At 38.4% G+C, this 23,468-nt stretch overlaps 2 protein-coding genes and 1 long non-coding RNA gene across 17 annotated transcripts in view; 1 reads left to right on the forward strand and 2 right to left on the reverse strand.

Moving 5' to 3' along the window:
* Nucleotides 1–23,468, reverse strand: part of LOC127511094 (guanylate-binding protein 1-like) — a 290,795-nt gene that overhangs the window by 74,443 nt on the left and 192,884 nt on the right. For 2 of the 9 annotated variants that reach the window (XM_051891607.1, XM_051891606.1), the window contains exons 9-10: nt 15,320–15,422; nt 14,012–15,168 (exon numbers count right to left, since the gene is read on the reverse strand). In XM_051891607.1, the coding sequence (XP_051747567.1) occupies nt 14,729–15,168; nt 15,320–15,422 (543 nt within the window). In that variant the 3' untranslated portion in view covers nt 14,012–14,728. Of the gene's footprint in view, nt 1–12,870; nt 12,880–14,011; nt 15,169–15,319; nt 15,423–15,528; nt 15,742–18,977; nt 19,259–20,435; nt 20,679–20,926; nt 21,115–21,526; nt 21,637–21,823; nt 21,952–22,054; nt 22,248–22,846; nt 23,047–23,468 lie in introns of those variants that run through there. The other 7 variants (XM_051891605.1, XM_051891604.1, XM_051891609.1 and 4 more) reach the window with 6 other exon arrangements.
* LOC127511283 (uncharacterized) lies at nt 621–3,270 on the forward strand. Of its 3 annotated transcripts, none has more exons than XR_007929965.1 (5): nt 622–900; nt 1,062–1,122; nt 2,500–2,588; nt 2,671–2,770; nt 2,942–3,270. It is a non-coding gene; the product is annotated as an uncharacterized LOC127511283 (long non-coding RNA). The 3 variants fall into 3 exon arrangements; XR_007929964.1 differs by having other exon boundaries at nt 626–900; nt 2,500–2,551; XR_007929963.1 differs by having other exon boundaries at nt 621–900; nt 2,500–2,770.
* Nucleotides 3,393–22,973, reverse strand: LOC127511083 (guanylate-binding protein 1-like). 5 transcript variants are annotated; one of them, XM_051891520.1, is made up of 11 exons: nt 22,847–22,973; nt 12,047–12,239; nt 11,803–11,930; nt 10,173–10,282; nt 8,649–8,839; nt 8,217–8,459; nt 7,839–8,119; nt 7,061–7,273; nt 6,859–6,961; nt 5,822–6,235; nt 3,393–4,516 (listed from the first exon to the last, which is right to left on the reverse strand). In XM_051891520.1, the coding sequence occupies exons 2-11, from the start codon at nt 12,219–12,221 to the stop codon at nt 4,056–4,058; spliced, it is 2,319 nt and encodes a 772-aa protein (XP_051747480.1). In that variant the 5' UTR covers nt 12,222–12,239; nt 22,847–22,973; the 3' UTR covers nt 3,393–4,055. The 5 variants fall into 5 exon arrangements, with proteins under 5 accessions (XP_051747480.1, XP_051747482.1, XP_051747479.1 ...); XM_051891522.1 differs by having other exon boundaries at nt 12,047–12,226; nt 22,847–22,855; XM_051891519.1 differs by lacking the exon at nt 22,847–22,973 and adding an exon at nt 12,871–13,300.

The following is a 23,468-nucleotide window of genomic DNA, read 5'->3' on the forward strand; positions in this document are numbered from 1 at the left end:
TTACACAAAGCCAACTACCATAATTAAAAATATATTAGTTAAATAATAATATTCGGTCACTTTTTTTTTTTTTGATAGAAATGCTACAGCCACTGTAATTTCTTCAACAAGAATATGTGGACATCAAACATGCAAAGACAGAGCGAGGGTTTAAACTTTTATTGATGTATTCTCCTGTGTAAGCGTAGATTTAAGAATAGCATTATGAAATGCTGTATTATGATTTTTTAAATAGTTTTAATAAATCGTGCATCCTTTGAAAACTGTCTAATAATGCGGTTCATGGATTCGTGTCCGTCGAATGCTTCTCTTCTGGTATTGACAGCCCTACAGATATCTTTACCATGGTTCAAAACGCAATGCATAGCACATTAAAATAATTAAAATTTATAATATGACATAAATTGCATTAGTATCAAATCAAGCAGATGCGTTGCTGGTGGTCAAACTACTAACGCGGCGTTAAACGTATAAATAATCTCACCCTTAAATAGCCAAAAATCTCTTATTTGTGAACATACATAGGCTACCTAAAAGAGATGCATGGGATTCATCTAGGGCTTTTTCTTTTTCGCTTCTCATCACCAGACAGCAGTTGTATTTTCCCGGGCATAGTTGTCACAAGTTTTCAGCCAGCAGCAAAGACGAGGTGGGGCGTGTCGCGGAGGGAGGGCAGCTGAACTCGACAAAGCCGACCTGATATATAGTAATTTTTTTTTTCTTTCATTATATTTTGATTTAATTATACTGGTATGTATATTTTTGGAGTTTTACATATGATTTTGTAATGAAGTGTACTGCCCCTTTAAGAAAATCTTCACTTTGAACGCGTTCTCTCCTAGCTCAGTTAACGCTAAGCTACACTGAAAGGAGGATGTCTGGTGGCTCACGGAGCCAAAGGTAGTATAATTTCAAAATATTAGTTTATGTTCGTGTCAAAAAGTGTTCTTTGGAGTGTTTTTTACTTGATTTACAATGTGGGATTACACTGATGTGCCGTTTTGTCTAAGTTAATATTGTTTGTATGCTCGCATGGCTTATGTGTTGCTATTTTCTAACAGATGTTTTTGAGAAGTCACTCAATATATGCTGCGTCCTAATATTAATTCTTCGTTTGTCCAGGTATGTCATTGTGTAACCCATGTATATTTGTCATTGTTCTGATATGTTTATTGTTTAAACTGATATGTCAAGTTTTATGTTTTAAGCTGAGATAACCCTAAGCTATACTGAAAGGAGAATGTCTGGTGGCTCACGGAGCCAAAGATGTTTTTGAGAAGTCACTCAGAATATGCTGCGTCCTAATATTAATTCTTCGTTTGTCCAGTCATTTCCTCTGTCCAGTGGGTGGAGAGTCAGCCAGGGGCCAGTTAAAGGAGTTTGGCGTCCGTTTTACACACATACACACACAACGCAGAGTCCACATCCCATCACATGGGACTGGTTGCACAAACCACATATTAAAAGAAAATGGTAAACATTAGTATTCTGCTTTTGGGTTTTTAAATTGCTCACATGTATTTTATTTTATAAACTAGTGTTATATGAAAAGAAAAAAATAAGGAATAACCACTGGCTAAACAAGAAATTTTATTCTATGGATATACAGGGGAAGACCCTTAAAATTAAAATAATTAACAGTCTGTAATATGTCCGAACACTAGAGGCTGACATTTTTTTTTTTTTTTGGTTTACTGGAGAATTTTTCTCCCTTCTTGACTTTTTTTTATCAATTCATCAGGCCGAGGTTTCTCTACAAACAATTTGGGCAACCTGATCTCATGGAAAAACAAATATATTTTGGACTTTGTATCGCTTAACCAGTTCCATATGTTTAGCTTTTCTGATAAAACAAGCTTGCTCAGTAGCTTAGCTGGTACGGGATTGTACTTGCGGAAGGCTAGGGTAGGAATCCCGTGAAACATGACTCACGATAAAAGATGAGAGATCAAAAACAAGCTAAACAGCATGCTTACGATTGCGTTTTTATGTCACATTTGCTTTTGTTAGCACTATCGGAGAGGTTTAGGTGTAGTGTAGATGGTGTGTAATGGAGTATTACACTTTTAGTGCCACTCACTGGACATTTCAAATCAGAACTGCACTGATGCGTACAAAACCAACATGATATAAAACGCACCATATTTGCGTTTATCTGTTTCGGGAAAAAAAATGAACACGCTTTTAGCGCCACTCAGTGGACATTTCACACATGGCATTACATATTTCCGTTTTGCAAAAATGTTCCCACTAGTGTTGTCAAAAGTACTAACCGCAATACCAAGTCAGTACTGAAATTTAAGATTTGTAAACACCTCTGATTGAAGCTGCATTCAAAGGACCCCTTTTATAATAAAATGCTTTTAAGTAATCATTTACAATTGGCCATGTCAGATATGAGAAAAAAAGAAAAACAGCACTGGAATATAGACAGCCAAACCACCTTTTTAAATGCTGTATAAGAGTTATTCCATCTGACAAGATCTGACAATCTTACAGGTAAAGCACAGATGACTAGCAGTCCAAAGTGAGAACCTGTATGACCAATAAGGTGCCATAAACAAAACACACACAAAAAAATTCAGAAGGTAGTTTTTTAGTAATATGAATGGTCTTAATGATATCCAATGATGGAAAACTATGTGACCTACTTTATTAATTCGGTTGTAGGATTGTAAAGGACACACAAAAAAACAACAACAACGACTTTCATAGAGACCAAGACCTTCTATAAAAGCTTTGAATCCAGTGGTAAACCTTGTGGGAATCGGTAAGAACAACTTCAAACAAGTTCATTAGAATGTAAAGGTTTTCTTCTCCGTTTATTCCCAGTACAAATAAAAACAAAGGCAAAAAAAAAGATAAAATAAAATAACATCCCATGTGAGGTGTGTAACAAAGTCCCAAAAACAATGCTTGCTTGCTTAATTTTTTAACACAGGTGAGATGTTATACCTGCATGGTGTTTCACCTCCTCCGGTGCCATTACGTCAGCTACCGGATTGTCAGCTGGTAGCCGACGTTTACCGATGCTTCGCCCCTATACCAGTACATGTCCCATCAGGGGGGAAGTGGTATATCAGGGATGTTTCCCTGCCAGCCCCTGCAGCAGCCTTTATTGGGGTGTTACCCCCCCAGTCACTCTCCTTCCTCTGGAGCCAGAGCCAAAAGGTCTTTCTCTGCCGCCTCCTCAAGCTCCTTCACCACCTTGTGCCGGTTTATTCCCGCCATGCCAGACTCACAGAGTAGTTAATAAAGATTACATCATTATTATTATTTGTATTGTTTGGTGGAGCATACAGATGGCACAATTTCATTGAAGAAAAACTGTCACAAATCTAAATGTGTAATTACCTCATTATTTGTCTCACATAAACACGTAATTATGATAGTCAAGTCACTTTCATTTATATGGCGCTTTTTACAATGCAGATTGTGTCAAAGCAGCTTTACAGTGATAACTGGTAAATTCCATTGTAAAAATCAATGGTTATTAATTTATCTATATATCAGCACTGGAGAAAACAGAGATGTCATCATCCAGATCAGTTCAGTTCACATACAATGATGTCAATGCAGGCAGATCAAAAACATTGTTGAATATCAAGTGTCCCCAACTAAGCAAGCCAAAGGCGACAGCAGCAAGGAACCCAAACACCAAGAGGTGTTAAAAATGGAGAAAAAAACCTCGGGAGAAACCGGGGTCGGGGGACCAGTTCTTCTCTGGCCAACAGCAAACAATGCTTGATTATGATTCAGGTAGCTTTACAGGTCATAAGCCTGATTGGGATCACAACAGTCAAAACATTTAATCCAGTTCCATCTAGTTGGGACGGTATGGGGCGGTTTGTTGGTAATCTGTGCCACTGGCTTTCGTGTTGATGAGGCCTTAACAGGATCATACATAACACAAAACATGCGTGTGAAGTGAAATTTAAATTTCCTAATCCATCATATCAAATATCACTAAAGTTCATGTGAAGATAGAATGAGATCAAATGTATTGTTCTATTGTAGGATTATCCCTCTATATATACTGTGATTGCATTGTGCAATTACAGTCCTCTGATGAGTTTGATGATCACAGAATTAAAGCATTTCACAAGATACAACATCCACCTGAGCGTGCATTCTTCTGAATGGCCTCTATCTGGTCTCTGTGTCATAGCCATAAACTCCTCATGTCTCCTGTTGGAGTTCTCTAACTTCATAAACTCTCTAGCTCTATTACTCTCAGCTTCAGCATTCTGTCTCTTGAACTCTTCCATCTCCTGGGTCATCCTGTCTGCCTTATCCTTAAATCCCTTCTCCAACAGATCAGCCTGCTCCCTCAGTTTACTGTCCATGGCACGGTCAGCCTCCTCTCTCTGGAGCCTCAGCTCCAAATCCATCTTCTCCTTCATCTGTCTCATCCTCTCTTCATTACTCTGTTTCTCTGCTTCCATCTTCTCTTCGAGTTGTCGCTGCTTCTGATCTCTGATTTCCTGCTGCAGGAGGGCTGTTTTCTCCATTATCTCTGGTGATTCATTGACAAAAAGAGAAATAAGGAAACAGATGCTTCAAAGAATCGATGCAAAACTATGAAATTAAGAGTCTATTTTGCTGTAAGACAGATAAAACACTGATTTTATATATGATTCATTGTCCTTTAATGAAATAGACTTCAGTGAATGCTTATAAACATATTACTACACCTTTTAGGAAGAACACTTCCTTCCATTTTCAACTCATTGATCATTTACACTGGACACACAAAATGTTCTTGTGAAGTGAAATTTAAATTTCCTAATGCATCATATCAAATATCACTGAAGTTCATGTAAAGATAGAATAAAACTATACAGTTGATGTCATTCTAAGATTATACCTCTCTATATATACTGTGATTGTATTTTGTAATTACAATCCTCTGATGAGTTTGATTATAACAGAAGTAAAGCATTTCATGACATAAAACAACTGTCTGAAGAGCTTGCATTCTTCTGCTGTTTGTCCTCCATCTCTTTTTTGTGTTGCTGCATCATCTTAGCCATAGACTGCTCATGTCTCTTGTTTGAGGTCTCTAACTTCTCTTCAAACTCTTTAGCTCTATTACTCTCGTCTTCAGCATTCTGTCTCTTGAACTCTTCCATCTCCTGGGTCATCCTGTCTGCCTTCTCCTTAAAGCCCTTCTCCAACAGATCAGCCTGCTCCCTCAGTTTACTCTCCATGGCACGCTCAGCCTCCTCTCTCTGGAGCCTCAGCTCCAAATCCATCTTCTCCTTCATCTGTCTCATCCTCTCTTCATTACTCTGTTTCTCTGCTTCCATCTTCTCTTCGAGTTGTCGCTGCTTCTGATCTCTGATTTCCTGCTTCAGGAGGGCTGCTTTCTCTATTTCCTCTGGTCATTCAGTGACAAAAAGAGAAATAAGGAAACAGATGCTTCAAAGAATCGATGCAAAACTATGAAATTAAGAGTCTATTTTGCTGTAAGACAGATAAAATATTGATTTTATATATGATTCATTGTCCTTTAATGAAATAGACTTCAGTGAATGCTTATAAACATATTACTACACCTTTTAGGAAGAACACTTCCTTCCATTTTCAACTCATTGATCATTTACACTGGACACACAAAATGTTCTTGTGAAGTGAAATTTAAATTTCCTAATGCATCATATCAAATATCACTGAAGTTCATGTAAAGATAGAATAAAACTATACAGTTGATGTCATTCTAAGATTATACCTCTATATATACTGTGATTGTATTTTGTAATTACAATCCTCTAAGTTTGATTATAACAGAAGTAAAGCATTTCATGAGATACAAATCTACCTGCATTTATCCGCTGAATGGCCTCCATCTGTTCTCTGTGTTGCTGCATCATCATAGCCATAGACTGCTCATGTCTCTTGTTTGATTTCTCCAACTTCTCTGTAAACTCTTTAGCTCTATTACTCTCGGCTTCAGCATTCCGTCTCTTGAACTCTGCTATCTCCTGGGTCATCCTGTCTGCCTTATCCTTAAAGCCCTTCTCCAACAGATCAGCCTGCTCCCTCAGTTTACTGTCCATGGCACGCTCAGCCTCCTCTCTCTGGAGCCTCAGCTCCAAATCCATCTTCACCTCCATATGTCTCATCCTCTCTTCATTAATCCGTCTCTCTGCTTCCATCTTCTCTTCGAGTTGTCGCTGCTTCTCCTCTTTAGCTTTGATTTCCTGCTTCAGGAGGGCTGCTTTCTCTATTTCCTCTGGTCATTCAGTGACAAAAAAGAGAAATATAAGGAAACGTGCTTTAAAGACAAAGAATCAAAGCAAAACTATGAAATTAAGAGGCTATTTTGCTGTAAGACAGATAAAATAACGATTTTAAATATGATTCATTGTCCTTTAATGAAATAGATTTCTGTGAATGCTTATAAACATACTAATACACCTTTTAGGAAGAACACTTCCTTCCATTTTCAATTTAAAATATTTTACTAAAACAGTTTATTTTTATCTAAGTTGCACTCTTTTATAAACATCAATATCATATTGAATGTGACATTTGCTAATGTATCTATGACCTTGAACTAAATTAGAACCATTAAAATGGAGCCAGAAGAGTTCAAATTATTGAACTTGATCACACTGATCTTGATTCATAGTGATAATGGCATACACAGCCACCCTGAGCTGCAGTTGTTATTGCAGGGTGTAATTATTGGACCCATGAAACAGACCCTTACATCATCTTGTCCGTGTCTCTGTGTCCTTCAGTGTCTCAGCAGCACTCTCACAAGTACCTAAACCTTTGATCACCTCTTTCTCATAGAGCCTGGTAAGAATATACAAACAAGGAAATTGGGATTTTAATGCTTCAGACTCTCACCCTTAATCTTTTTCTCCTCCTCAGTCAGTTTTTTGTCAGCCTGCAGAATTGCTTTGGAATCCACAGACTTCTGCTTCAGAAACTCCTTTAGGACCTCTTCAGCCTATTGACATACAGACACAGAAAAAATGGATAATTATGACGATGATTATATTTCTGTAGTATGTATAAAGATGTGTAATTAGTGTAATATGGGCAAGACCTTGACTTCTTTATTGGCCTGGCTGTTATAATTCTTCACAATGTCCTCCAGATCCTTGCAGAAGAGATCATAGCCACCTGGTTTGATATAGAAACCCTGCTTGAGATTTTTCGTCATTGTTGCAGAGAGGGATGACAAGAGATCCTCACATCGTCTCTTTGAAGCTTGCTCGTTTTGGCACAGGTATCCATCAAAGAGTTTATTAATGTTGTCCTAAAAACATAACATGTAGCATGCAAGTAACAGATCTCAGTTTTATAATGGATCAGAAGAGATTTCATCTATGTACACTCTGACATCTCTTCACACCACTGAACCCCAGAAGAGAGCAGCAAAATAATCACACTGATTACTGGGTTTGCAGCATGTATTCTAGGCATGTAACAATTCACTCAACTTACAATTCGATACGATTCACGATATTGGTTTCACAGTACGATTTTCTAATGGTTTTCTCACAGCTTTTTAAGATGAAAAGAAAATACCATCTAATCTTTCCTGAACCCAGTCAGCTCTCCTCAAATATACATTCATAAACCCCCAACCCCAAATGTATTGCGATTCATTTAGCATCTTAACCGACTTGAATCGTCGCATGTTTTAATCGTTTTTCAACCGATTCTGGATACATCGTTACATCCCTAATGTATTCAGAACCAACAAATGGCCAGAAGAGAGATGATTTTTTCAGTTGGTTGCCCAGTGTTACTGAATCATCAGTTCAATGCATCATCCTAAATGAACTGAAACTGGAAATCTGTGAAGAGATCCAGCCTACCTCTAGAGATTTCAGGTACTTCCTATCAGTATCCCTGAAGGAGCGCTTCATGAAGGTTTGTGTCGCCATGCTGCTGAGACGTTGGTGTTCTGAGGACACATCCTTCAGTTCCAGAGGGAAGGAGTCCTTCAGCTTCTCCATTCCACTCTGGTAAACCTCAAGCCCCTCCTTCACTGCAGACTCATTCTCAATCAATGCCATAGCAATCACAGCATTCTCCAGACACGGCACAGCCCCACTGGAGATGGTGTCCACGTATGTTTTCGCCAAGTTACCCAGAACTTCAGAGAAGAAGTTAAAATGATACAGAAAAGGTATTGAACAACAGACAGTCATCTGTATGTTCATGCAAACTCCTCAGATTTAATTTTGAATCACCTCTGCCAGTGACTGTGATTCCATCTTTCAGCTTCTTCACTTGGCTCTCATGAAAGACTAACTTGCAGAAACGATCTGTGACCTCCAGGAAGTCAGAGGAAAGGTCAGCAGGATCCAAGCTCTCTAAACGAGACACATTCTCTGGAGCAGTTGGGAATGGGAAAGTGAAGCACGTTCTGGAAGGGAAGAATGTTTGGATGCACTCCCTGGGCAAGTTGTACTCCATCACTTTTTTTGCTATGCCTAAAACAAATGAGGGCATGCTGTCAATCCTCTCAATTCAAATATTATTAAACCATAAGTATTATCTCAATAAACTATGAATTTTAAGAGTAATATAAGATCTGTTGACAGACCTGTTGACAAAAACTAACACAAACTCAGTGATTGTGAGGGCTTTTAAAATAATCATTTTTACTATTATTAAATTACCATGTTTCAGCTTCAGAGCAAACTCTAGGTACTCATCATCTGTTGCATCTTTGCCATCAATCTTTCGCTCAAGAGTGAAGTCCCTCACAGCCCAGATGAAACTAGGGAAGAACTTCACAAACTCGCTTGAATCGTCAGCATCCTCATCTGATGATTTGACCTTAATGCACTCTGTTAGTTCAGTGACGTATCTGACAGTTTGTTCAGGTATGCCAAACATGTCACACATCAAGTGACTGTCAAACAATGATGCATAAACGCATAGATGCAAAATAAATCTAATATAGGATTTGAGGGCGAACCGGACACAAAATCTTGCAGATGATTCATTCTAACATAATTCCATACAAAAACCCAACTCAACATTCCAGACCCCAAATCAACAATTTAGGACCATAAATGAAGTTGGCTTCATCCAGAGCAGGAAAGTTAAAGACACCAAGTGACGAAGCAGATAACATGTAATTTATGGTGAGAGGAGGAGAAAAAGCCACCTCTGAACTAAAGACGATACCTAATTGGTCAGAACCTCTCGAAGAGGCTGGACAAACACCTCAGGTTAAAAGACGATGACGCATAGATCAAGACAGGTTTGGGAGATAAAAATGGGTTAGGAACAAACAGCTTCATTCAAGCTATCTAACTACTCTCATCTCACTTACTTTTCTATCTTTTACTTAGTTTCCGTTCTTTACCATTGAGAGTCTCATGTTCTAAGTTAAGTTTTGCTGCAAAGTTTAATTAACGACTCTACAGTCTTTGCCCACCTCAAAACTTTAAACTTCAGCCATGAGGGAGACTCCATTCATCTGCCAACGCACCCATGTGTTTGGCTTCCCAAGCATTGATATACATTTAATAACCCCGCCTAAGAAATGATAGAAGGGTTAAATTAATGATTAATGGTTCATTCAGGCCAGGTTTTACAAAGTGCATACATTGCTAGAAACTTGGGATTTCAAAATTTATGAAACTCATTCTCACTTTCTTCTTTCTTTCTGCAACTCGTGTGAATGTGTGAGTGCATGTGTTTATTTGTTAGATATTAGTTTATGTGTTAGAATAATCAAAGTCTTGTTCATATTTTTAAAGAAAAATGTCTTGTGTTATGTGCTTACGAATTTACGAACTGCTGACCCTGTTACCTTGCTAATAAATAGTGTTTTCACAACAGTTTGGATATTCATATCCGCTGCAGAGTTGGTGTTATGACCCGTTCAAATGAACGCTGGGCGATTTATTTCTTCGGCCGTAAAATAAGTGACTCTTTCAAAATTCCCTATAAATTAATTAATAATTCCCTTTGAGCTAATTTGACCTTTTTTCTCTTACACCAATGCACGTCCTCATAATAGACTGTACCTGCACATGGCAATAAAACATATCTGTAGTATCTTACAAAAAGTGATGTCTTCTTGTTCTGACTACAATGTTGTGATTTATTTGTACTCATTTGTAAAACACTTTGGATACAAACCATCAGCTAAATGACATGAATAAGTATCTAGACTGTCAGAAGGATACTGCAGTTCCTCTACAGCCCTGTTGTCAATCGTCCCTCGACTGTTGTAGACCAGAGTGCTGCTCAGTAACACAGCCAGACAGAAGATGTTGGTGTCATGCTTTGAGTCTCCCTGAGAAAGAGAAAGACAGTCATGGAGTTAGAAAAACTGATTAATCAGATTAATCTCAAAGAAAGCTGCCCACATAACTACAAGATACAACTTTTGGGCTCTTTAACAGCATTAAACCAGTGCAAATTAGTCTTTAAACGGGTCATGAATTGAGAAATCATTTGCCTTGACATTTTGACATACAACGCTGGGTACACACCACAAGATAATCAGGCTGATTTTGGGCCAATTTGTCCCCTTCCGTCAGGTAATGTCCCGATTATCTTGATGGTTCTACAGATTATCTTATTGGATTTTCCTGTGATGTGAGGTGTGTTAAGAGTGACTGAATCTGCTCGGAAGAATGTTGGAGGCGCTCCGATCGTGAATCGTAAATATTCAACATAAATATTCATAGTACACTTTAAATATCTACTCTTGAAGTTTTGAACTGCAAAATTCACTCAGAAATATACAGAAAACAGGATTATACTGAAAACACATTGCAATGGCATTCCAAGCAAACTTAAAGTGTGCTAATGGCATCATTATTGTGTGCTTCAAATACAGTGAAGTAATCTTTATAAATAATTATTATTCATTATAGTATACACAGTATACCAGGAGAACATCAGTGAGACATTGGGAACAGATATGTATGTACATTAAATGTAGTAAACACTACGGACTGGATTCGAACCCGGGTCGCTGCTACACTCTGTTTACCAGTTGTGCCTCCACGCAGATATACACAACACAAATACTTCGTGTTCTTTCTATACTGTTACAAGTACTGCTATAAGCAAACAGATTTTTCTATCAAGGACAGCACAAATTATATATTGATTTAAAGACTGGAATCACAGAGAAAAGTCTCAATATAGGTGCAGTAAGTGGTGCGTAAAAAATTAACGCAAAATGGCCTGTATAGAACAAGGAAGTGTGTTAAACTTGACTCTGTTGAAGAAATAAAGCCAGCAGACACAACATTAAATATTATCTGCAGAATGTTTTGCGTCCCTTTTACCTGACATGATCTGTCACTAATGCTGCAGGAAGTAATTGCATAAATCAGCATATCATTAGTTTTATTCTTGTGCACGCACTAAAACACAGACAGTTCCGTTCGTTGGTGGAAGAATGTGAACTGCTTGTGTTTCAGTGACTTCAACTCTCAATATACTGCACAACTGCTCCTGATGTAAAACGCAATGAAATGATTTGGCCGTTTGACATCTCACATTAAAGCTGCGGATTTAAATGTGACGCGTTAATTGAAGTTATTTTTAATATATTTTAATACATTTTACATTGTTGCTTTTAATGCAGTTAACATTTCTGAATTTATTTGTGTAATTTTTGAGGACTAGTCAACAAACTAACTAGCTATTAATTGAAAATGTGCCAACAAATGGTGAATGTGACATTCTGAATACGGGTTTCTCTGCTCTGAAAGTGAAAGTATTCTTGGACCATCGAAACTGCTTGTGACATTTGATGTTAATTTTAGTTGTGTTTCAGTACTCTGGTTTTTACATCACCTTGTCCACGTCTCCGAGTCCCTCAGTGTCCAGCAGCACCAGAGTGGTTCCTGCTTTAGTGGGATGGGGCATACACCACATCCAGATGCCCTTCGTCTTGGACTCAATGGTGCTGCCCAATGCAAACCCTGATAAACCACACAAAAAACAAAAAAACAAAAAACAAAACAAACCCCAAAGCATAACTGCATGATGTTTCTCTTAAGCTTTTGGATGTTATCACTGTTGCCTGTATAGTTCTAACCTGTTCGTTTTCCTGCGAGGCGATTCATCAGGAAGGACTTCCCGGTGCGGTAGAGACCCACCACGGCCACCACCACCACTGGCTGCTGGATCTGCTGCAGGATCTGTAGAGCTGACTGCTGCACACACAGCTTCCCATCTGACTCCGTGTCAATCAAGCACACTGGTTTGTCCATTGTCACTGGAGAATACAGCTGTTGAACAGATACGCACATTTAAAATCATTTAAGTAACTGCAGTGTACTGGAGGTAAAAATTTAAGGTGGCTTGAGAAATATTCAGACAATTCTATAGTACACAATAGGGTAATTCCCCAGATCAGCAGCTTTTCCATTTTCTGTTTGGGGAAGTTTGTGTAAAAATGTTTATCATGTCATTTTAACACACATGCACACACATGGACAGAGAAACAAACAAAAGCCACCGAATATACTCACTTATACGCATATATAAACATTCCAATATAAACTCACACCTTTCAACATACAGACATCCACACTGACATAATGCACACATACACATTCACCACACATTACACAAGAACACTGAATAAGTCACATAAAAAAAATGTTGTAAGCTTTGTTTCTGCTCAGCTACCATATCAGCCTCAATTCAAATGTTGATGTTCATGAACAAAGTCATTTTGAAGTTGTAGCAAGACATGGACCTAAAGTTTATCAGAACATGTCAGGGTAGAGAGATCACTCATACACACACATTTATAAATGGCTTATGGGGACTCTCCATATGCATAATAGCATTTATGCTGAGCTAATGATATTTCTATCTGTTGTAACACCCCATGAATGAAGGAAAGTCACTTACCTTTTTGCTTTACTTCAGTAGCTTGAGTCCTGAGTTGTATACAAGTTGTAGTTTCCTGACATTCTATTTTTATATCTTAGACACTCCTTCAGTCCAGGCCATAAATGGTCTAGAGTAAGTTAGGGGATGTCCCTGGTCTCTCAGTAACTCTCTGGTTATTCTATGTGGATGACTTAACATCCCATTTTGTTGAATGAGCAAATAGCAATGTGCAGTTTAACTTTTGTTTTCACTTTCAAAATCAGAAACTGGAACATGTGTTAGGAGACATGTGTTATAAGAGTCTTCCCAGAATGTGTAACTAACTGGAATTCACAACACTATATGACTTACTCCCGTGTATCAGACTCCATGAAAAGAATATGGAAAATGTTTACCTGTGACTCGATCAGTAGTGCATGACATTAACAATGTAGGAGTTCGATGTCCAGGAATCTCCTTTACTCCAAAATTTTCTAAAGTAGAAAATAAATGTGTTTAATAAGTTTACTGTTCAATAAAATGAATGCATGAAAGTCCAAATGTTGCAAGATAAACAACATCACATAACCCACATACACATGGAAAGGGTTTAGATTCTGAAGTCTCTGAAATAGCAGACTGCTGATATGGTCTGAAATGATGAGCTAAAAGGTTGTTAAGTCCATGGTCAATAAACCCTGCCTGTAGCAACTCAAGATGGGAGAACTTTTTGTTTAATGGTCAAAAGAAGGTGAGGGGGTAAATGTCTCATATGCTCTGTCAGATTTTTCCTCTAGAACAAGGTATAAGTGAATTTTCAGTGCTTTCAGCAGTATTGACATATTGGAAAAATAACATACTACTGTTCATAAAGATAAAGCGATTTTGGGGAGCAGCAACTGAGTGAGTGGATGTTAGCACAAATGGTAACTAATATCACTTTGTAGAAGCAATATATAAACTTTTTGTTTTTCTTTAACTACTTAGTTTTGTTAGTATGCGCTCCTACAGACAGTGAGGGAAGTTTTGTTATAAAGGTTTGAAGAGGACTGATCGTGACAGTCATTGACCATGAGATGTGCATCAGGCAGTATCAGCACCACTGTAAAGTAGATCATCTTCAGAATATGTTATGTATTTTATTTTACATCACAAAAAACTCAGTTGATAACAGCCAGGGCCTGATTCCATGCATAACTTTATTACAGTATAAACAGTATTACAGTATGTACAGCACCATGTGACATTACTTTTTTTTTTTCATAATTGCTGAACTTTTGCAAAATTGACATTATTTTATTACTGTGAAAACAGCAAAACATCCACACAGAAACTCATAAAAATGTCCACTCCTCCTACTCGTATTATTATTATTATACCTCCTTTACAACATTACCAATGATCTGGACCTCTGATTATTATAAGCATCATGTTGCCTTACTTTGGTCAGTCTAATCCAATGTTTACAGAACTTGAAGATCTAGGCAACATTCACTCTTCTGCTGTCATTCACTGATGCAGGAACTGCAGCTGGTCAAGGCTTCACATGCTCACTTCAGTGAGGATCAGAGACATTCAGCCTATGAAGTTTTCACTGCTAAATCAAATCTACCTTAAATCAAATACGTATGATATTTATTAAAGCTAAAAAAGAAAAAAATAATGCAATCATGGAGACAGTTGTTGCAATGTTATTTCTATCAGATGTTTCTGTCAGATTCTAAATTCCAAAATCAGCCCATGTAATTTAGATAAATGGGTGATCAGACATTACCATACTGAATTGACAAAATGCAGAACTTGAAACAACTGTGATATAACATAAAAGTTTGTAGCTATGATTTCAAAATAACAAAAAGTCATGTCAAAAGCAGTGAACTGCATCTTTCAACACATTTCACAGTATAGAACAGGACGATCGAAGTCTGGGTCTGCTATTAATTGCTTGCATCTGCTGTCTGTGTTGCTGCCTCAGCACTTCCATGTTCTGTTTATGTCTTCGCTGCTGATCTGCTATCATTTGTCCATACTTTCTTGACATTGTCTCCTCTACATCTGCGTTCTTTCTCTTCAACTCGTTTATCTCCCAGGCCATCCTGTCAGCTTTCTCCTGAAAGCCCTTCTCCATCAGGGCAGCCTGCTCCCTCAGTTTACTCTCCATTGCACGCTTTGTCTCCTGTTGTTGGCGGGACATCTCCTCTTCCATCATTTCTATGACCTGTCTCACCCTCTCTTCATTATTCTGTTGTTCAGTCTTCATCTTCTCCTCCATTTGACGCTGCCTCTCTTCCAGAGCTATAATTTCCTGTTCCAGAAGGACTGCCCTCTCTCTCTCCTCTGGTCAGCCAAAAAAGAAGTGGTTGAAGGAAACAGGTGAATAAAAGATGGAGAAGAGACAAGAGTCCAATGAAGGAGACAAATCTAAGATAGACTCTACAGTGTCATCCCATGTGTTTAACAATGAATACACTGAAAACAAAGGTTTTACCACAAATCCTTCTTTCATTTTCGGTTAGTTTATCATCAGCCTGCAGAATGGCTGTGGTCACTGCAGCCTTTTCCTGTAGAAACTTCTCCAACACCTCAGCAATCTATGAGGACATACAAGGAAAGGGTAAACATGATGTTAAAAATTGAAAATATGATTGTCATAATTATAGAATTGTTCTATATAATGTAATGTATATCATTAATGACCTTGACTTCTTTGCAGGCCAGTGTATAGTACTGAATCACAATGTCCTCCAGGTCCTGGCAGAAGAGATCATAACCACCAGCTCTGGCATAAAATCCTTCATTGATTCTTTCTGTCATTGGGTCAGAGAGAACTGATATAAGACTTTCACATTTTGCCTCCGAAGCCTTCTCATTGTCCCAGAGATACGCATCAAACTGACGATTGATGGCTTCCTACAACAACACACAGAAAAACAGGAAGGATGCTTAATGCTCAAAAGGATTCAATCAAAAACCAACCTTAGCTCGATAAGAATTTTCCTATTCTCACTGTGAAGCTGCTTTGAAACAATATGTATTGTGAAAAGCGCTATATAAATGAAGATGACTTGACTTGACTCATTGTTTGAGTTCTTTTGCACATTATCGATCTAATCATTTAACAGATGCTTTCATCCAAAGCACTTACAAGTCACCAGTGGTGGAGGCTACCATCCTAACCACTGGGAACAAGGAGGGGTTCAGTGTCTTACCCAAGGACACTTGACACATGGCCAGGAAGCACCAGGGTTTGAACCGGGAACCTTTTGATTCTCCTTTTAAAACTTTAGATGTTTATGAAAAAAATTTAATTAAAATTCTATTTAGCCCAGTGATGAACTGGTCATCCATCCAAGGCGTTTGCCTGCCTATGTGAAGTTGTTGGTTCCAAGCCTTTGAGCATCCTTGGTAGGCTCTTTGAGGCTTATAGCCTAGGCTGTGGCCGTAGGGAATACTGTCATACTGTCGAGCCAGGGCTTTCAGCGGGCCAGGCTAGGCTAATAGCCCCGGACTTGTAGCACCGAGCCCAAAATCACGCTGCATTTCCACCGTGCAAACCCGCCCGTAACACGCCTCTCTGGAAAAACGTCACACAAACCCGTCATTTCACAAACAAATGGAAGTTTTATCAGAAAAATAATCAGAAAGAAATCACTGGAAACTAGTGAGATCGTTAAGTGAACATGATAAAAGCAGGCGTTTGTTGGCATTTTGTTGTTTACTTAAAGATTTAAAAACCCAAGCATCGATGTTTTACCAATTAATTAATTTGTGTCAAGATTAAACATTAGTCACAGAAATAAAGTACTGTTATTTCACAAAAGAAAGAGGACACACGTACTTATTCAGTCGCGTCTGTTTCTGTTTATTTGTAGTCATATGTTTACATCACATTTATAAAGAATAATAATTTCTACAAATTTTCCACCAAAAATATGACCTGAGGAGCTTTAGCACCCTCTCCAGTGACAGTCCCAACAGTTATATTTTCAGTCTGAGAAACAGAGGAATCCCGAAAAACTGGAGTTGCTTTATTTTATAAAATATGCGGAGCTAAATATGGATATCACACAGTCCGTTAAGAGACGAGACGTGCTGACAGATAAAATAAATACATGACTGTGATAGCCTACATATATGATTTGTCTGATTTCTTCAAGCCGTCGTATTTACCATGTTCACTATGGTAATAGCGCGCATATTCTTGGTGATCAGAATCCACATCGGATCACAAACAGAGGTTATTTCTGAAAGTGAGTTTTGAGCTTTAAAAGTCTTTAATGCTGATGTTAGCTTGTCAAGCCCGAGCTGGCCCGCTTTGGACCAAGGTATTCAACGGGCCGAAAAACCCTGGACGTTGGCCCCGAGGAAGCCCCGACCAAGCCCCGGAAGTGACAGTGGAAACGCGACTGGCCCTGGCACGTATAGCACGCCCGCTTTAGGCCCGACAGTGGAAACGCCGCTACTGAAAGCCTATTCGTGACCCGTAGAGGGAGTGGTTCATTCATTTCAGTGGGATAAGGTTTCTGTGGACAACAAAAATACATGCCTTTGTCTTCAGATAAGACAACATCACCTCTTGGGGAGAACAGGGGAGTTAAAATTAACACACAGTGATCCTCAATCACAAGAACGTCTCTGTTCTCCCTGAATCTTATCCTTAAGTGTGAACAATCACAAATTCCTTAGGACTCTCAGGAAAAACAAGTACAAGTAAACAAGGGCTGAGATCAGGCTCTGGCCCTAGAATACCAACTATTCTGGTGGAAAAGGGGTATAAGACACTGAATACTATGAGTTCGGGGAGTTCAGAAACAATAACCGCAACAACAACAGACAACAAGCTTATGCCCTCTGTAAGCAAACCACCCCTTCAAGGCATCACCATCTGCATGTTCCAAGCTACAAGGACCTTCTCAGTGCTCCAGGAGTTCAGAACTGTGGAACATTTTTCTTTATTTTGGTACAAAATGCATTCAAAGACTTCATCTTTCAAATAACATTCATTATTTTCACTCCAGGAATGACCTCCAAGGTCATACCAGGGCACATTGGAAGTTCATGGACGATTTCCGTGGTCGCATCAGGGTAGACAGAAAACAGGCAGGCAGGGAACTCAACAGCAACCTCTGTCTTAGAAACAGGACAGGCAGGGAACTCAAAGGCGACCCCTGTGGTCTTGCCAGGCAGTTCCGGGAGTAAATGGATGACCTCCATGATCATGTCAGGTCAGACTCATTCTGACCTTCTGCCTGATTTCTTGGATTCCCTTGTTTGCCTGTGCTTTCTACCCCGTTGTTTGTTTTGGATTGTGTTCCCTGTGGTTTTGACCCTTGCCTATCATATGGATTACGATTGTGGATTATCCCTAATGAAAGCTGTGTTTGGATACTGAACCCGTGTTACAGAGCAGCTCATGACAGATTGTAAAGAAAAAAGGATTTTCACAGTCACTGTGTTATGATCGACTGTAGGTTTATATTGGATAGAAAACATACTAGTGTTCTGGCAAAATGATTAGAGTCAGGATTGCCATGTTTTGATTGAGTTAGTGTATGTAGAAAAGTTTTTTTTTTTTTTTCTTCATTTTGAAATGTAGAGTTGGTATTTAATGAACAAGATGTTGTTTTGGCCAGAAAATTAACCATTAGCTAATTGTGTTATGTTAAGAGTTTAGAAAAGGTACTGTAGGTATTGGTAAACATTTGTTACAAATTGTAAAAAAAACTCTAAGAGTTGGGGTGATGTATTGAAAAGGATGATAATGTGTAAATTGTTCTTAATTAGTTTAAAGCTTATAAAGTTTATAATAATAGATTGCTATTATTTAATACTTCCATACATGTTTCACAGGAAACTAAATAATAACACACCGATCATAATTTACACCAATCATCCTGTTCAAAAGATTACATCCCCTGGCTCTTAATGCATCGTGTTGCCTTCTTGAGCATCAGTGAATGTTTGCCGCTTTTGTAATAGTTGTGTTTGAGACCCTCAGAGAGAAGATCATACAGTCACTTTGGAAAACCAAAGAATGTGAAAGATTTTTTGGAAGAACTGTGGGCAGGATTGTTATTGTTCCAGCCAATCAGAATAGAGTATTCAGACAGACCATTGTATAATTTGGTATGGCAACTCCCACCAACCTCTAAAGATGTCAAGTACTTCCCATCATGGTCCCTGAAGGAGCGTTTCATGAAGGTTTGTGTTGCCATGAGGGTGAAACACTGGTGTTCAGAGGTGATTTCATTCAGTTCCACAGGAAAGGAGTTCTTGAGCTTCTCCATTCCACTCTGGTAAACCTCAAGCCCCTCCTGTAATGCAGCTTCATTCTCAATCATTGACATGGCGATCACAGCATTCTCTAGACACGGCACAGCCCCACTGGAGATGGTGTCCACGTACATTTTTGCAAGATGACCCAAAACTTTAGGGAAGCAGGGGGGTCAAACACAAGGAATTAAAAAAGGTAAAAATAAATGGACAGTGGCTGCTTACAGAGTAGAAAATGGCAGGTAATCTGGTTAACAAAAAGGCTTCATTTCTGAATCAGTTTTCAGTGTTCAAAGACAGGAAACACTGCCCACCAATAAAAAAACAGACAATCCAAAACATTAAAGGTGCCCCAGAACCTAATTTCACAAGATGTAAGGTGTTCCCAGAATGTGTCTGTGAAGTTTCAGCTCAAAATACCCCATAGATTTTTTATTATACAATGTTTTAACTGCCTATTTTGGGGTGGGATTAAAAATGATCTGATTTGGGGTGTGTACACCTTTAAATGCTCGTGCTCCCTGCCCCCAAGCTCATGACTCCAATAAACATTGCATAAACAATACTGAAGTTCACAATATAACTCTGTCAAAATGGATCTTTACAAACTGTTCGTGATGCAGCATATTAGATCACGTAAGTATGGCATGTATTTTGTGGATATTTGCTAACATTTGATTCTGAATGAGTTTGATAGTGTGCTGCACAGCTAATGGGGCTAAAACTACACACTGTTGGAGAGACTCGATAAGAATGCAGATGCGTTTATGAATCATACAGACTACACGCGTTTCAGATTAAAATGAAAATAACATGGCTATGGTCTCCGTGAATACAGTAAGAAACAATGGTAACTTTAACCACATTTAACAGTACATTAGCAACATGCTAACGAAACATTTAGAAAGACAATTTACAAATATCACTAAATATATCATGATATCATGAACAGTTATTATCGATCCATCTGCCATTTTCACTATTGTCCTTGCTTGCTTTACAAAACTTGCATAAAGTCTGATGATTCGGCTGTGCTGCTCCAGACGTTAATACTGGCTTGTCTAATGTCTTGAACATGGGCTGGTATATGCAAATATTGGGGGCGTACATATTAATGATCCCGACTGTTGCGTCACAGTCGGTGTTATGTTGAGATTCGCCTGTTTTTCCGTGGTGTTTTTCACGAACGAGATTTACGTATGAAGGAGGAAACAATGGTGTTTGAGACTCACTGTAAGTCATTTCCATGTACAGAATTCTAATTATTAAACTATGCCGAGGTAAATTCAATTTTAAATTCTAGGGCACCTGTAAAAGACTTACTGATTTACCTCTGCCGGTGACTGTGTGTCCATCTTTCAGATTTTTCACTTGGCTCTGGTCAAAGATAAAATGGCAGAAACGATCAGTGACCTCCAAAAATTGTTTTGAAATCTCAGCTGGGTCCAGTGTCTCCAGATAAGAGACATTGTCTGGATGGGTTGGGAATGGGAAGGTGAAACATTTCCGTGATGGGAAATATTTACGAATGCACTCTCTTGGAAGGTTGTAATTATTCACTTGCCTCGAGTTACCTTCAAGAGAACAACACAAAGATTTCCTTCAGTCAAATGATACACAGTGTAAAAGATTAATACTTTAAAATAAAAGAAACTGTAAGCCTTTAATTTATCTATTTAAAAAAATAAAAATATTAATAATAAATGAGCTTGGATATCATTGAACACAGGAAGCTAAAAAAGGGAAAGACACATATCCATAATCTAGCTGCACAGTCTGATAAAGCAGTTAATTAAATAAACTTTCAGGCTTTAAATATTACCTAGTTTTAGCCTCAGAGCAAACTCTAGATATTCATCCTCTGTTGCATCTTGGCCATTGATGTTTAGCTGCAGAGTGAAGTCCCTCACAGCCCAGATGAATTTGGGGAAGAACTTCACAAACTCTGAATCATCTACAACTTCATCAGGTGATTTGATCTTGATGTACTCTGTTAACTCAGTGACATATCTGTTTAGTGTGAGTTAAAGAACAGTTATAGATTCACTATGAGCCAGGGACCATATATAAAATCAGTAATCTTGAAAGAGAACAGAGTTGTTATTTAACCAATGTAGCTTATGACCAATTTCCTATATATATATATATATGTATGAAGGCCATAATGACATTGAGTCTTTGTAATTTAAACGCACGAAAAAAAGGTTTTCTTGTTTATTTTACATACCTTTACTTCAAGTTCAATTTACTTTAAAAGTGTAATGTAAAAATACTGCATGTATATTTTAAGAAAATCCAACACATTTTTTTTTTTTATCATTGATGAATATTTCTATAGTGACAGCCATACACAACAACAATATATTTCCTGCTTTAGATGGCCAAATTGACAATGAAATTCCAACTATGATCAGAAGGATACTGCAGTTCCTCTATGGCCCTGTTGTCAATAGTTCCTCGGCTGTTCAGCACTAGAGTGCTACTCAGAAGGACGGCCAGAGAGAAGATCTTGGTGTCATGCTTTGAGTCCCCCTGAGGATACAGGATATGTTGATTTGACATGAGACCCATAATAGAGACACACGATGCCTGACATTTTATTGAATGGTGCTCTTAAGAATGATCTGTGAATGTGAGATTGGTGTACAATATGATATTTAAGATCCTGAAGATAGATAGATAGATAGACAGACAGACAGTTAGATAATTTGGCAGTCACCTTGTCCACGTCTCCGAGTCCCTCAGTGTCCAGCAGCACCAGAGTGGTTCCTGCTTTAGTGGGATGGGGCATACACCACATCCAGATGCCCTTCGTCTTGGACTCAATGGTGCTGCCCAATGCAAACCCTGATAAACCACACACAAAAAACAAAACAAACCCCAAAGCATAACTGCATGATGTTTCTCTTAAGCTTTTGGATGGTATCAGCGCTGCATGTGGGGGTCTAACCTGTTTGTTGTCCTGCGAGGCGATTCATCAGGTAGGACTTCCCGGTGCGGTAGAGACCCACCACGGCCACCACCACCACTGGCTGCTGGATCTGCTGCAGGATCTGTAGAGCTGACTGCTGCACACACAGCTTCCCATCTGACTCCGTGTCAATCAAGCATACTGGTTTGTCCATGATGACTGGAGAATACAGCTGTCGAAGAGATACACACATTTAAAATCCTTTAAGTAACTGCAGTGTACTGGAGGTAAAGAGTTGAGAAATATTCCAGTAATTCTACAGTATATAATACAATTCCCCAGATGAGCTGCTTTTTCTGTTTCTGTAAAAGTGTTTCTCATGTCATCTTAACACGCACATAAACACGTGGATAGATAAACAGAAAAAAACATTCCAATAAAACCCATATTGTTCAACTCATGCACACATACACATTCACCACAAATTACACTAAATGAGACACATAAAATACTGTAAGTCTTGTTTGTGTTCATCTACCATATCAGCTCCAATTCAGACTCCTCTGGTCTATAAACTTACTGGGTTTAGTTGACGAACATGAAGTCATTTTGAAGCTGTAACAAAACATGTCAAGTTGTAGAGATCACTCATACACACACACACACACACACACACACATTTATAAATGGCTTATGGTGACTGTAAAAGCTTTTATACTGAGCCAATAATATTTTCTATCCGCTAATCCTAATCCCACCTATAAACATCCTCATAAACCGTGTTTACGTTGTAATACACATATAAAACATGAATGAAGGAAAGTTACTTACCTTTTTGCTTTACTTCAGTAGCTCAATCTGAGTTGTATACATGTTGTAGTTTCCTGACATTCTATTTTTATATCTTAGACACTCCTTTAGTCCAGGCCATAAATGGTCTAGAGTAAGTTAAGGGATGTCCCTGGTCTCTCAGTAACTCTCTGGTTATTCTCTGTGGATGACTTATATCCCATTTTATTGACTGAGAAAATAGCAATGTGCAGTTTAACTTTTGTTTTCACTTTCAAAATTAGCAACTGCAATGTGTGTTAGCAGCAGTGGTGTAGTCCTAAAAAAAGAAGTGGTGTACTATTACTTAGTCGCAACCCCCACCCGTGAAAAGTGATACATCTGAAATTAATGTTTCATTTTATTCAAGTTGGTGGTAAAACTTAATATGAAATAAATATTTCCAGATAATATTTTTTTAAAGATTTGCTTTGGCATTAGTGGCAATATAAAAGCCAATTATTCAAGGGTGTAGTTTTGGTTTGAACATTAGGTAAAAATTTACAACAGCGCATAAAAACGTGGTCATGAATTTCACAAACAAACAAAAACCGCAGCCAGGCTGAATGAAAGTTTTAATCCACTCTCTGTCAGTAGGTGGCGCTTATGGAACAGCTGTTTCCCC

The sequence above is a fragment of the Ctenopharyngodon idella genome, chromosome 4, assembly GCF_019924925.1.
Source record: "Ctenopharyngodon idella isolate HZGC_01 chromosome 4, HZGC01, whole genome shotgun sequence".
Lineage (NCBI taxonomy): Eukaryota > Metazoa > Chordata > Actinopteri > Cypriniformes > Xenocyprididae > Ctenopharyngodon > Ctenopharyngodon idella.